The following is an 11,490-nucleotide window of genomic DNA, read 5'->3' as shown; positions in this document are numbered from 1 at the left end:
AGTGGAAGAATCCCGAGGCGGGCGCGCAGACATTYTCCATCCGAGCTGCCTGTCCCCACCCCGACTACGACTCAGACACGATGGAGAACGACCTGCTCCTGCTCCAGGTGGGGCTCGGACCGGCCGCGGGGAAGGCTCCGAGGCGGGGCTGGAGCGGCGGCGGTGCCGGGAAGCGCTGCCGGGGAGGTGCGGGGTTCTCGTGGTGTCGGTGCAGCTGCGCTCGCAGCCGGGGCGAGCGGCTCGGTGACATTTCCGCTTCTCACCCGCACGACATTTCACAGCTGGGTGTCATCGCCCGCGCCCACGGGCGCTGCACCGGCTCGGTGCTCCCCCTTCGAGCCGAGGTGTTGGGGTGCTCCCTCTGGACCCCTCCCCTGCGCTATTGGGGTCTCCTTTACAGCCTCCCACGCACCGCATTGGGGTGCTCCCCCTTRGCCCCCCATAAGCGGTGTTGGGGTGCTCCCTGCGTGCCCCCGTGCCCATGGAGAATCTGACACCGCTCCCTGCCCGCAGCTGGAGGGGACAGTGACACTGAGCAGGACACGGCGGCTGATCTCGCTGGCGAGCCGGGAGCCGGCGGTGGGGTCGCGGTGCAGCCTGGCGGGCTGGGGACTCCGCAAGGACAAGAAGCTGTCGCCCACCCTGCAGGAGCTGGAGGTGACGGTGATGGACGCGCGGATGTGCAACAACAGCCGCTTCTGGGACGGAACAATCTACCCCACCATGATCTGCTTCCGAGGGGAGCGCAGCGGCTCCGCACCCGCCCAGGTGAGGATTTGGGGGTCCAAGGGCGGCTACAAAGCTCTGCCCACCCCGAGCCACCGTGCCTGGGAATGGGGGCGCTCCGTGTGCTCACCCTGAGCTGGTGAAATGTCCCCTTGGCCGTGGTGAGGGTCCCTGTCCCTTGGTCGGGGTCCATTCCTGGTGTCACCTCCCCCACCCAGGGTGACTCGGGGGGCCCGTTGGTGTGCGGGAAGCGGCCGGCGGTGGCCGGTGTGATGTCCTTCGGCAAGAAAGTCGTCAACCCATTTAAGCCACCGGTGGCCACCTCGACCGTGAAGTACAAGAAATGGATCCAGAAAACGCTGCGGAGGGGCTGCCCTGCCCCCAGGGATAGACACGACACCCCTTTCCTATTTACACAGGTGGGCTTTTAATTGGGAATATTGTCCAGAGTTTGGTAAAATAACATCCTCAGTACATAGATACAGTGACGGGGAGCCGGCAGAGCCCGGCGGGATTGTCCGTGAGGAGGGGGAGGGCAGTGCTTTGGACCCGGGGGGCGATTCTGGCCTTCCCACCACCCCTGTGCTCCAGGAGTGCTGCCCCTGCGATTTTCCCCCTTTTTCTTCAGTCCCAGCTGCTGATCCCTCCGTGCTGGCCGCTGGCAGAGCAGGGGGGCTCCAGGGCGTCCCCACAACCCCAGTGCACATCCTTGGGGACCCCCTGCACGTCCCCACAGTCCTGCTGTCTCCCTGGCCTCACTGTGTGTCCCCAGGGCACTCCTCACTGTGTCCCCAAAGCCCCCCAGATGTGTCCCCTGCAGATGTCCCCAAAGCCCTGTGCCTGTCCCTGCAGCCCCTGTGGCACTGAGATGGGGGGTTGGCACAAAGGTCACCCCATTCAAGGCCGGTGGTGATAGTGGGAGGACTGGGATGGTGGGAGGGGTCTGGGGCCACCTGGACTGGGGGTCCCTCTGCAGCCCATCCCACTCGCAGGGRCTGAGGCTCTTTCCACACACCCCAATGTCAGCTCCTGGGGCCGGCTGGCAGCAGGAATGGGGGTGTCCCGGGGTTTGGGGTGGGGAGCCCCTGTGCTCGTGGGCGTAATCCAGTCCTGGATGGATCCGTGTCCACATCCACACGGTCACCCCGGGATCCCGGCTGCGAGCCGAGGCTTTTTCTGCCCTGGGGGTGGGAGGCTGGGGGACTGGGATGAAGGTGAGGGACCCCAGACCCTTTCCTGGGGGTTGGGCATCCCGTTCTGGCTCAGCACCCCGTCCCCTCCCAGGGCAGCCCCCCGGCCTGGTGACAGCACCCTGTGAGCTGCCTGCAGGACAAACCCCATCGGGATTCCAGCCAGCCCTGCGAACCCCTGCCCGGCTCCTCCTGCACCATTTCCACCTGCCATCACCTCGGACCGGCACAGTCCCCTGTCAGCACTCAGGAGCTTCCAGCAGCACAAATTCGGGTCTTGTCCCCTGTCCCCCCTCCAAAGCCTGTCCCCTGTGTCCCTTCCCCGGTTAATAAACGAGCTGCGATCGCTGGCAGAGCCAGAGGTGGTGCCCGACAAGCTGGAGCGTGCGGGGTTTTCCCGGTASCGGGATGTGCTGTGTCAGCTTCCCAGCGTGCAGGATCAGGATTCCACCCCTGGCTGAGCGGGATGAGGCCACATGGGGACACGGCCCCACCTCAGCTTGTCCCTGGATGTCTTTCAGGGGCTGGAGATGGTCCGTGAGAGCCACCCCAGCTCGGGGTGTCAGACCCGGAACGTTCCCAGTCCTGTCCAGTMCTTGGCGCTGGGAATTGTGATGCTCCAGCACAGCAGCGGCTCGGGGTGACCCACTGGTCCCCAGCTGTCCCACATCCCCATGTGTGTCCCCCAAGCACAGTCCTGGCCAGTCCCGCAGGTCCAGCGGTGTCGCGGGACCTTCACCGGGGCATCATCAAGCTTGGATTTTCTCCACCGCCTTGTCGGCCACCGCYGTCACCGCCATGGGGCTGGGCACGTAGTTGAAGGGGGTGACSCGGGCGGCTTTGCTGGGGGAGCCGTGCCGGCTGGCGGGGAAGGTCCCGGCGGGCGCCTCGTGGCCGAAGGAGATGGGCAGAGCGGCCTTGGCGGGCGCGGGGGCTTCGCCRTCGCCGGTGACGCGGGGGTTCGGGGGTCCCTCGCGGCTCTCCAGCGTGGGAGAGGTGCTGGAGTTGATCTTGGAGGTGGCGAAATCCTCGGTYTGCACCACGGCGTCGCTGGTCTTCCTCGGGGTTCCSGGAGTGCCGGGRGTGCCGGGGGGCTCCTCGTCTCCGGAGCCCGCCAGCGGCAGCGCGGAGGAGGGCAGCGTGCTCTTGAGGATGTGCGGGATGTCCTCGTCCCGGATCCTCCGCCACGTGCCCTTCATCATCACCACCGGCGGCTTTCCCGGCGGTCCCCCGGGAGCCGGCTCGTTCTGCCGCCGSCGCGCCGCCGCTTCGGAGCGCACGGAGGACGGGCTGGCGGCCCGCCGGGCCACGCTGATGTTGGGCGAGGACGAGTAGCGCTTGAAGGGCTCTGCCGCGGGCACGCTGGTCTTCACCGGCAGCCGGGATGGGCTCTCGGAGCTGGTCCGGCGCGGCGGTTTGACCCCGGCCATGGCTTTGCCGCCGGGCTGGGCTCTGGGGATGAGCGGCCGCTGGCCGGGGGTCGCCGATTTGGCCGCTTTGAGCTCGTCGCAGCGGGAGGAGCAGAGGAACACGGCCGGGAGCGCGGCTCGGCTGCGCTGGGGGGAGCCCCGGCGGGGCAGCGAGGTGGCCGGCGGAGCGGGGGACAGATCGGAGCGGTGCCGCAGCAGCAGGCTSGAGGATTCCTTGATGAAGGTGAGCTGGCGCAGGAAGCCGGAGCGGTCCGAGTCGCTGCCGCTGGAGCGGGCGGATGACATCCGCACCAAATTGAGCCGGCTGCCACCCCCCGGMGCCCCGGGCCGAGCCTTGGAGCCATCGACCTGCTCCTCCAGCACCGGCATGGTCCCCCGGGCCGGCAGCACCTTCCTGCTGGGYTTCTGCATGAAGGGGATGCGCACGGGCGACTTCTGCGTCTTGGACTGCCTGGGAGCCGGGGATTTGGGGGCCGGAGCTCTGGCCGGGGGTCCCGGTGGGGAGGAGGCGCCGCCCGCCTTGCCCGCGGCCGGGCCGCCCTGTTTGGTGACCTGGGAGGGCGACGGCAGCTTCTTGGGGGCGTGCTGGGAGGGCGTGGAGGTGCGGGAGGAGCCCGAGGAGGGGGGMCCTTTGCCGATGCGGGCGGGCGGGGTCGTGCTCCTCTTGGGCAGCGCCAAATCCCCGGTTTCGGGGGCTTTGCCCAGCCGGTGYAGGCTCCGCGAGCGCTGCTGGCTCAGCGAGAGGTTCTTGGCCGGCGGCGCCTCGGGCTTGGTCGCCGGGCTCTTCTTCGGGGTGGCCCGTGGGCTGGGRGCATCTTTGGCCAGGCTGGGCATGTAGATGACGGTCCTGCCGCGGAACACCACGGGCAGGTTGGGCACTGGCTTGGCGGGCGCCGCGCTCCGCTCCGCCCTGGCGCTGGCCCKGCCGGCGGGACGGGCACCGGCCGCGTCCTTCCGCTCCGGGCGGCCCTTGCTGTGCTCCCTCCGCGCCGCCTCCCGGCCCGGAGCGCTGCCGGGCCGCTGCTTCTCCTGCCTGCCCAGGGAGAGCTGCAGCGTGGAGCCCACCGAGAGCCCCGACATGAAGGACAGGATGGAGTCGGACTCGGAGGAAGGCTCCCGGGACAGGGAGGCGGCAGCCTGGTGCAGCCAGGTGACGATGGAGTTGGCTCCCTCCTGGATCGCTTGCCACTCCACGCTGTCCAGATCGGAGCCGCGGTCGGAGCCGGCGTCCTCCTCRGGGTGATGCCTGCCCTCGGCTTTCCGCTCCCTCCCGGGGGCTCCCGGCGGCTTCTGCTTCCTCTCCACCAGCCTRCGGCGAGCCGCGGGCCGCCGGCGCTTGGGCATGGCCGAGCCGATGCACTTCTGCAGCAGATCATCCTCCGAATTGAGGCTGGGGGAGCTGGGCGAGCCCCCCTGCGCCTGCCCCGCGGCGGCCGAGCGCGGCCAGGTGGCTTTGCCGCAGGGCTGGCCCCGCTCCTCGCCCTCGGAGAGGTTGGCGTCGCTCAGGGAGCTCATGGACGAGCTCAGGGAGTAGCACGGCGGCGTCTCGTCGGCGATGAGGTTGTTCTGAGGCTTCGCCTTCGCCGCACGGGGACCGGGCTCGGGGTCCTTTTGAGGGACGGAGCCTCCCCAGCGCTCTCTCCGCGGTGCCCGGCCGGGCTGGGCTCTGCTGCCGGAGCCGTCCCTGCCCTCCTCGGGCAGCTCGTCCAAATCCGGGTCGTAGAAGCAATAAACGGCCTCCTCCGTCGGGGTGGTGTGGCACAGCGACTGGAACACCACCCCRTCCTCCAGGGCATCATCCTTCCTGCCGGGACCACCGCTGGCCCTGCCCACCCCCAGCTCCAGGCTGCCTGTGCCCTTCGGGAGGCTCTGGCCGCGCTTCCCCTCGGCTCGGCCCGGCCCCGCTTTGCCCTTTGCGGCGGAGCTGAGCCGGGCGGGAGCCGAGCTGCCGGAGGCGGCTCTGCGGGCCGGGATGGTGCCGGGCTGGCGGCGCCGCTCGGCCAGGGGATGCTCGGCCTCCTCGCCCGCCGGGTACCGCAGCGTCTCGTCGCTCAGCGAGGCGGCGCTGGAGAAGTTGACGGGCGTCCCGTCGGCCGAGTCGGTGAAAGAGTCGTCGTCCTTGAAGAGATCGCGGGCGGTGGCTCGCAGGTGCTTGGGGACGGCGGGGTGGGCGTGGGCCGGCACCAGCATGTACACGGGGACGTGCAGCGGCTTCTTGGTCTGGGGGTGCAGCACCTGGCCGGACAGCAGYGAGGTCTTGACCTTGCGGAAGCGGGAGGGCATGGCCGAGCTGATGCACTCCTTGAGGATCTCGATGTCGTCGTCGTCGGGGGGCTCGGGGCGCTCGGCCCTGCGCCGCCCCTCCAGGTACCGCTCCTCCCGCCGCTCCTCCCGCTTCTCATGGGCCGCGAAGTTCAGGCTGTTCTTCTCCGGGAAGGTGGGGATCAGCTTGAGCTCCACATCCTTCTGCACATAATGCTCATGGAGGGGCAGGGCGCTCAGGCTGGAGGCGCACGAGAARTTCTCGTTGGGTTTCTCCACCGTGAAGTAGACCATGGAGTCCAGGTCCTGGGGCAGCTGGAAGCGCTCCTTGAAGTCTGTGATCTCCATGAACTTCTTGACGTTGTTCTCCCACTGGATGTTGAACTGGCTGGTCTCCTTCTCCGGCTGGCAGCCCAGCTCGAAGAGGGGAGTCTTGCTGCGGCTGGGGGGCATGGTCTGCCCGGGGCTGTCGGGCAGCTCGCTGGGGCTGATGGTGCCGCTGATCATYTCGCTGCACGGGTCGCTCTGGATGGAGCTGGCGATGGAGGGGCTCTCGAAGCTGCCCAGGGAGCTGACGGAGCTGCAGCGGCTCATCACCAGCGGCGTCTCCTGGATGTAGTTCTCAGAGGAGCTGGAGGGCGTCAGGTCCTCCTGGCGCGAGGGCGAGGCCTCCCGCAGGAAAACCTTGTCACGCTTGGGGAAGGGGATGGTGATGGGCTGGGAGATCCCCCCCGGCGTGGTGGGACCCGGCTCCTTCTCCTTCTCCTGCCTGCCATCCTCCCCTTCTGCRTCCCCTTCCTCCATCTCCAGGATCTCCAGGGAGGAGTCGCTGTCCAGGTCGTTCTCGCTGTGGCTCTGCCCATCCAGCACGTTGTCTGCCGAGGACAGTGAGGACAAGGAGCTGCACCGGGAGAAGCAGATCGGGGTGTCCTCCACCGAGTACTTCTGCACCGACTCCTGCTCCGCCGAGGCCGGCGGCTGGGCCGGCAGCTTCTCCGGGATCTTGCTCAGGGGCTCGGCCGCCTGCAGCAGCGCTGGGGGGAGCCAGGCTTGCTTCCTGCCCAGGAGGGAGGGCTGCTGGCCGGCGGCCGCGCTGCTCTTAGCCAGGGTCTCCAGCATGGGGACGTGCTGGTAGGAYGGGGACAGCTTGATGGTGCGAACGTTGGGGTCGGTGGGGGGCTTGGTGCCCGCCTCCTTCTTCCACTCYGTCTCCTTCTCCGGYGCCTTGGGGCTGGGGAAAGWCACCGTCTTYTTGGCCCGTTCRGGCAGGTCCCTCTGCTCYGGTTTRTCCGGCTCRGGGGGTTCRGCCCGCTCYGGTTTGCCCAGGAYGCTCTTGAGCTCGAGCCGGCTGGGYCTCTTCTGGTAGCGCTGCAGCTCGTCGCGATAGTCCAGGAAGGCGGCCCTGGGGCAGGGCTTCATGTGCTCCTTGGTGCAGTAACCATCGCTGGTGCTGCCGCTGTTGAGGCTGTCGGTGGACAGGCTGGTGTAGGCCGTCTTCAGCCGCAGCAGGGTGTGTGCCCGGCTCAGGCTCTCCCTCTTGGCCAAACCAGCGTCCGACAGCCGGCACGGCGAGCACGACTGGGCGCGCGCCTCGTGCCCCTCCTCGGGGCCGTACTGCCAGTCCAGGCAGTGATCCTCGGAGCTCAGGCTGAAGCTGTCATCCGAGGAGTTGTGCATGGTGGAGATGTCCTCCACCAGCTTGTCGATCTTGGCCACCGTGCTGGAGATCTTGTTGGCCAACTTCTCGGCCGCCAGCGAGACATCATCCTCCGGCAGCGGTGGCTTTTTGGGCTCGGCTGTTTTCCCGCTGCCGTCCTTCTCCGGCTCCGGGCAGCGCCGCTGTGCCAGAGCCCTCGGCAGCGCCTGGCCCTGCAGGAAGGACGAGTTGAGGAACATGGACAGCACGGAGGCGCTGGCCGTCTCCACGCCGGTGGAGATGTTGGGCACCTCATCGTCGTCGAAGCAGCCCGAGTCGGAGGCGTAGTCCTTCACCAAGCTCTCCATGTGCCTCATGGGTTTCTTGGCGCTCTGACCCTTCAGGCTCTGCTTCTCCATGCTGTCAAAAGTCTCTGCCAGGTGCTTGGCRTCCAGCTCGGCCTCCAGCGCCTTCTGCTTGCGCATGTAGAGCGAGGGCATGCAGGAGCCCGGCGACACCACCGACGCGTCCTTGTACTTGGGGGGCCGGTTGGTCAGCAGGTTACGCAGCGCGGCCGCGCTGCCCATGGCGATCATCTTGTGCTTGGAGTGGATGAGGTTGCGGAGCATGCTGACCGCCCCCAGGTCCCACAGCAGCTCCTGGTCGCGGGGGCTGCGGGCGGACAGGTTCCAGAGGGTTCCGCAGGCGTTGCTGACGATGGTCAGGCTGTGCGAGCGCAGGTGCTGCAGCAGAGTCTGCAGGCAGTTGTGGTCCCGGAGCACCTGCCTGAGGGACAGAGGGGACCCCGAGGGGTCAGGATGGACCTTAACCCCTCCATGACCTGTTCTGGGGGTGTAAGGTGATCCCACACCTGCCTGCAGGACAGAGGGGACCCCGAGGGGTCAGGATGGTCCTTGAACCCTCCCCACCCTATTCCAGGGGTGTAAGGTGACCCCACACCTGYCTGAGGGATATAGGGGATCCCCCGGCTGTCAGGATGGTCTTTGATCCCTCCCTGACCCATTCTGGGGGTGTAAGGTGACCCCACACCTGTCTGTGGGACAGAGGTGTCAGGATGGTTTTTGACCCCTCAGGATGGTCCTTGACCTCTCCCTGACCTGTTCGGGGGGTGCAAGAAGACCCCACCCCTGCCTGAGTGACACAGGGGATCCCCTCCTGGCTATTAGGATGGTCCTTGACCCCTCCCCACCCTATTCCAGGGGTGACCCCACCCCTACCCAGCCGTGACATTTCCCCAGTGCTGTCCTTGGGGTCTGCAGTGCCCCAGCCATGGTATCCCCCAACAGCATCCACGGTGCCCAGGGTTCCCCATTCCCATCCTACACATATCCATGGCATTCCCAAACATTCCCAAAACCATTCCTGCAGCCCATGGTGCCCAGGATCTCCTATAACCATCCTACACATATCCATGGCATTCCTAAACATTCCCAAAACCATTCCTGCAGCCCATGATGCCCAGGATCCCCTATCCCCATCCTACACACTCCCATGGCATCCCCCAACGCCATCCCGGGGTCTGTGGTGCCCAGGGTGCCCCATCCCCATTCTACACACTCCCATGGCATTCCCAAACATTCCCAAACCCATTCCTGCAGCCCATGGCGCCCAGGATCCCCTATTGCCATCCTACATACATCATGGCATTCCCAAACCCATTCCTGCAGCCCAGGATTCCCCAATCCCATCCTCCCCCCAGCCGTGCCATCCCCCAGCGCCATCCCGGGGTCCCTCGGGTGTGTCCCCACCCCTCACCTGTAATCCTCCCGCGTGGCCACGAGGCTGGAGACGTTCCTGAGGATGCCGCCGCCGCTCTCGATGATGGCCAGGGAGTTGCTCTGGCACTTGTAGGTCAGGGTGCTGACCAGGAAGCCSAGGGCCCCCTCCACCCCGCAGATGGCTGCCTTGTTCTCCGTGCTGTGCGCCGACAGGTTCCACAGCGCGCTCAGGACGCTCTTCAGCGTCGACTCCTGCCCCGGGARAGGGGGACACAAACCCCTGTCAGCCCTGCCCGGCCACCTTGAGCCAACTGTCACCCTCCCTGGGGGCACAATCCCCCCGCTGCCACCGTCCCTGGGTGACACAAACCCCCCTGAGCCAACTGCCACCCTCCCTGGGAACACAAACCCCCTTCACCCATTCTGTGCCCACTGTCACCCTCCTTGGGTGACACAAACCCTGTCAGCCACCCTGAGCCAACTGTCACCCTCCCTGGGGACACAAACCCCTGTCAGCCCTGCCCGGCCACCCTGGGCCCACTGCCACCCTCCCTGGGTGACACAAACCCCCCTGAGCCCACTGCCACCCTCTCTGGGGACACAAACCCTGTCAGCCCCCCTGAGCCCACTGCCACCCTCCCTGGGGGACACAAACCCCCCTCACCCACCCTGTGCTCTCTGCCACCCTCCTTGGGGGACACAAACCCCTCTGAGCCCACTGCTACCATCCCTGGGTGACACAAACCCCCCGCTGCCACCCTCCCTGGGGACACAAACCACCCTGAGCCCACTGCCATCCTCCCTGGTGACACAAACCCCTGTCACCCACCCTGTGCTTGCTGCCACCCTCCTTGGGGGACACAAACCCCTCTGAGCCCACTGCCACCCTCCCTGGGGACACAAACCCCCGTCAGCCACCCTGTGCCTGCTGCCACCGTCCCTGGGTGACACAAACCCCCCGCTGTCACCCTCCCTGGGTGGCACAAACCCCTGTCACCCCCCCTGTGCCCGCTGTCCCCTCCCGGGCTCACCTTGCCGGCGTGCAGGGCGCAGCGCGTCAGCCCGGTGACGCTGCCCACCTCCCGCAGCACCTTCTTGCTGTTGATGTCAGCGCGCCAGGACAGGTTCCTGAGGATGCTGGAGACCACCTGGAGGGGCACAGCGGGGTCAGCGGGCACGGGAACTGTCCCCCTGCCCGTCCCCCACCCCAGCGAGCCCCGGCAGCACCCACCTGGTGCAGCTCCTCGCTGTCGGAGCCCAGCTGAGCCACGATGGCCTCCATGCAGCCCCGGCGGGAGCACAGCGTGGCCTGCGGGGAGGATGAGGGCGGTGAGGGTGACGCCGTGACCCCCAGACCCCCCAAAAATCKCCGCCCCCCCACCTTGTTGACCACGTCGCCGAAGGTGAGGTTGGTGAGGGCCATCCCCGCGTAGCGCCGCAGCGCCAGGTTCAGCGGGTCGTTGGTCATCTTGTGCATCTCGTAGTCCACCTGCAGCAGCTCGGCCACCGCCTGCAGCCCACCTGGGGGATGGGGCGGGGGTCATTTGGGGTTCTCCGGCCTCCAGCACCCCAGAAGAGCCCCCTCCCCGCGCTCACCCAGCTCGTTCATGGCYCGCCGGTACTCCTCGTCGAAGGACAGCTTCATGATGGCGCAGGTGGCCTGGCAGATCTGCGGCTCGATGGGCACCGGCACTGCAGGGGGACAAGGGTCAGTCCCGGGCTCTGGGTCACCTCTGTGACCACTGGGTGCCCTCAGCCCTGCCTGGCACCCCTGTGTCACCCATGGATGTCCCCAGTCCTACATGGCACCCCTGTGTGACCTGTGAGTGTCCCCAGCCCTGCCTGGCACCCCTGTGTCACCCATGGATGTCCCCAGTCCTAGCTGGCACCCCTGTGTCACCCGTGAGTGCCCCCAGCCCAGTCTGTCACCCCTCTGTACCCCGTGGGTGCCCCCAGCCCCTCCCAGACCCTCCCAGCCCTGCCTGGTACCCCTCAGTGACCGGTGGGTGTCCCCAGCCCTGCCTGGCACCCCTCTGTGACCCGTGGGTGTCCTCAGCCCCTCCCAGCCCTGCCTGGCACCCCTGTGTGCCCCGAGGGTGTCCCCAGCCCTACCTGGCACCCCTGGGTGCCCCCAGCCCCTCCCAGTCCCTCCCAGCCCCGCCCGTACCCGCTCCCTCGGGTCCCCGTCCCCCGTCCCGGCTCTGCATCTGCAGCCAGTCCCAGCAGGTCTCGGAGTAGGAGCGGATCTGCTCCAGCACATGCAGCACCCTCATCTCCTTCTTGGCCTGGCCCTCGTCGGGCTGCGAGAAGACGATGTTGTGCAGGGCGGCGTTGGCTCTCATCCGAGCGTCCTTGGCTCCCGTGGGGCTCTCGGGGGGCCCCGGCTCTCCGTCCGAGTCGTGCAGGATCTGGACGAGCAGGGGCAGGCAGCCCGACTTGCGCATGGCCTGGCAGCTCTCCTGCGAGCTGGACATGGCCAGCAGCGTGCGGGACATGTCCTCCTTGTC

The 11,490-nt window shown here is 67.5% G+C and overlaps 2 protein-coding genes across 2 annotated transcripts in view; one reads left to right on the top strand and one right to left on the bottom strand.

The window, feature by feature from the left end:
• GZMM (granzyme M) overlaps positions 1-2,286 on the top strand; it is a 3,497-nt gene extending 1,211 nt beyond the window's left edge. Inside the window, exons 3-6 of the mRNA XM_057377569.1 lie at positions 3-107; positions 514-768; positions 945-1,145; positions 2,011-2,286. Of these exons, the coding sequence (XP_057233552.1) occupies positions 3-107; positions 514-768; positions 945-1,145; positions 2,011-2,031 (582 nt within the window). The 3' untranslated portion in view covers positions 2,032-2,286. The remainder of the gene's footprint in view (positions 1-2; positions 108-513; positions 769-944; positions 1,146-2,010) is intronic.
• A 153-nt stretch (positions 2,287-2,439) lies between these two features.
• Positions 2,440-11,490, bottom strand: part of APC2 (APC regulator of WNT signaling pathway 2) — a 17,100-nt gene continuing 8,049 nt past the window's right edge. The window contains exons 9-15 of the mRNA XM_057377568.1: positions 11,151-11,484; positions 10,580-10,675; positions 10,365-10,504; positions 10,215-10,292; positions 10,015-10,131; positions 9,021-9,235; positions 2,440-8,030 (exon numbers count right to left, since the gene is read on the bottom strand). Coding sequence (XP_057233551.1) covers positions 2,666-8,030; positions 9,021-9,235; positions 10,015-10,131; positions 10,215-10,292; positions 10,365-10,504; positions 10,580-10,675; positions 11,151-11,484 — 6,345 coding nt within the window. The 3' untranslated portion in view covers positions 2,440-2,665. The remainder of the gene's footprint in view (positions 8,031-9,020; positions 9,236-10,014; positions 10,132-10,214; positions 10,293-10,364; positions 10,505-10,579; positions 10,676-11,150; positions 11,485-11,490) is intronic.

This window comes from Malurus melanocephalus, unplaced genomic scaffold, assembly GCF_030028575.1.
Source record: "Malurus melanocephalus ecotype Western Australia unplaced genomic scaffold, MMel_1.1 scaffold_318, whole genome shotgun sequence".
Classification (NCBI taxonomy): Eukaryota; Metazoa; Chordata; class Aves; order Passeriformes; family Maluridae; genus Malurus; species Malurus melanocephalus.
This window is presented reverse-complemented; position numbering and strand designations above follow the sequence as displayed.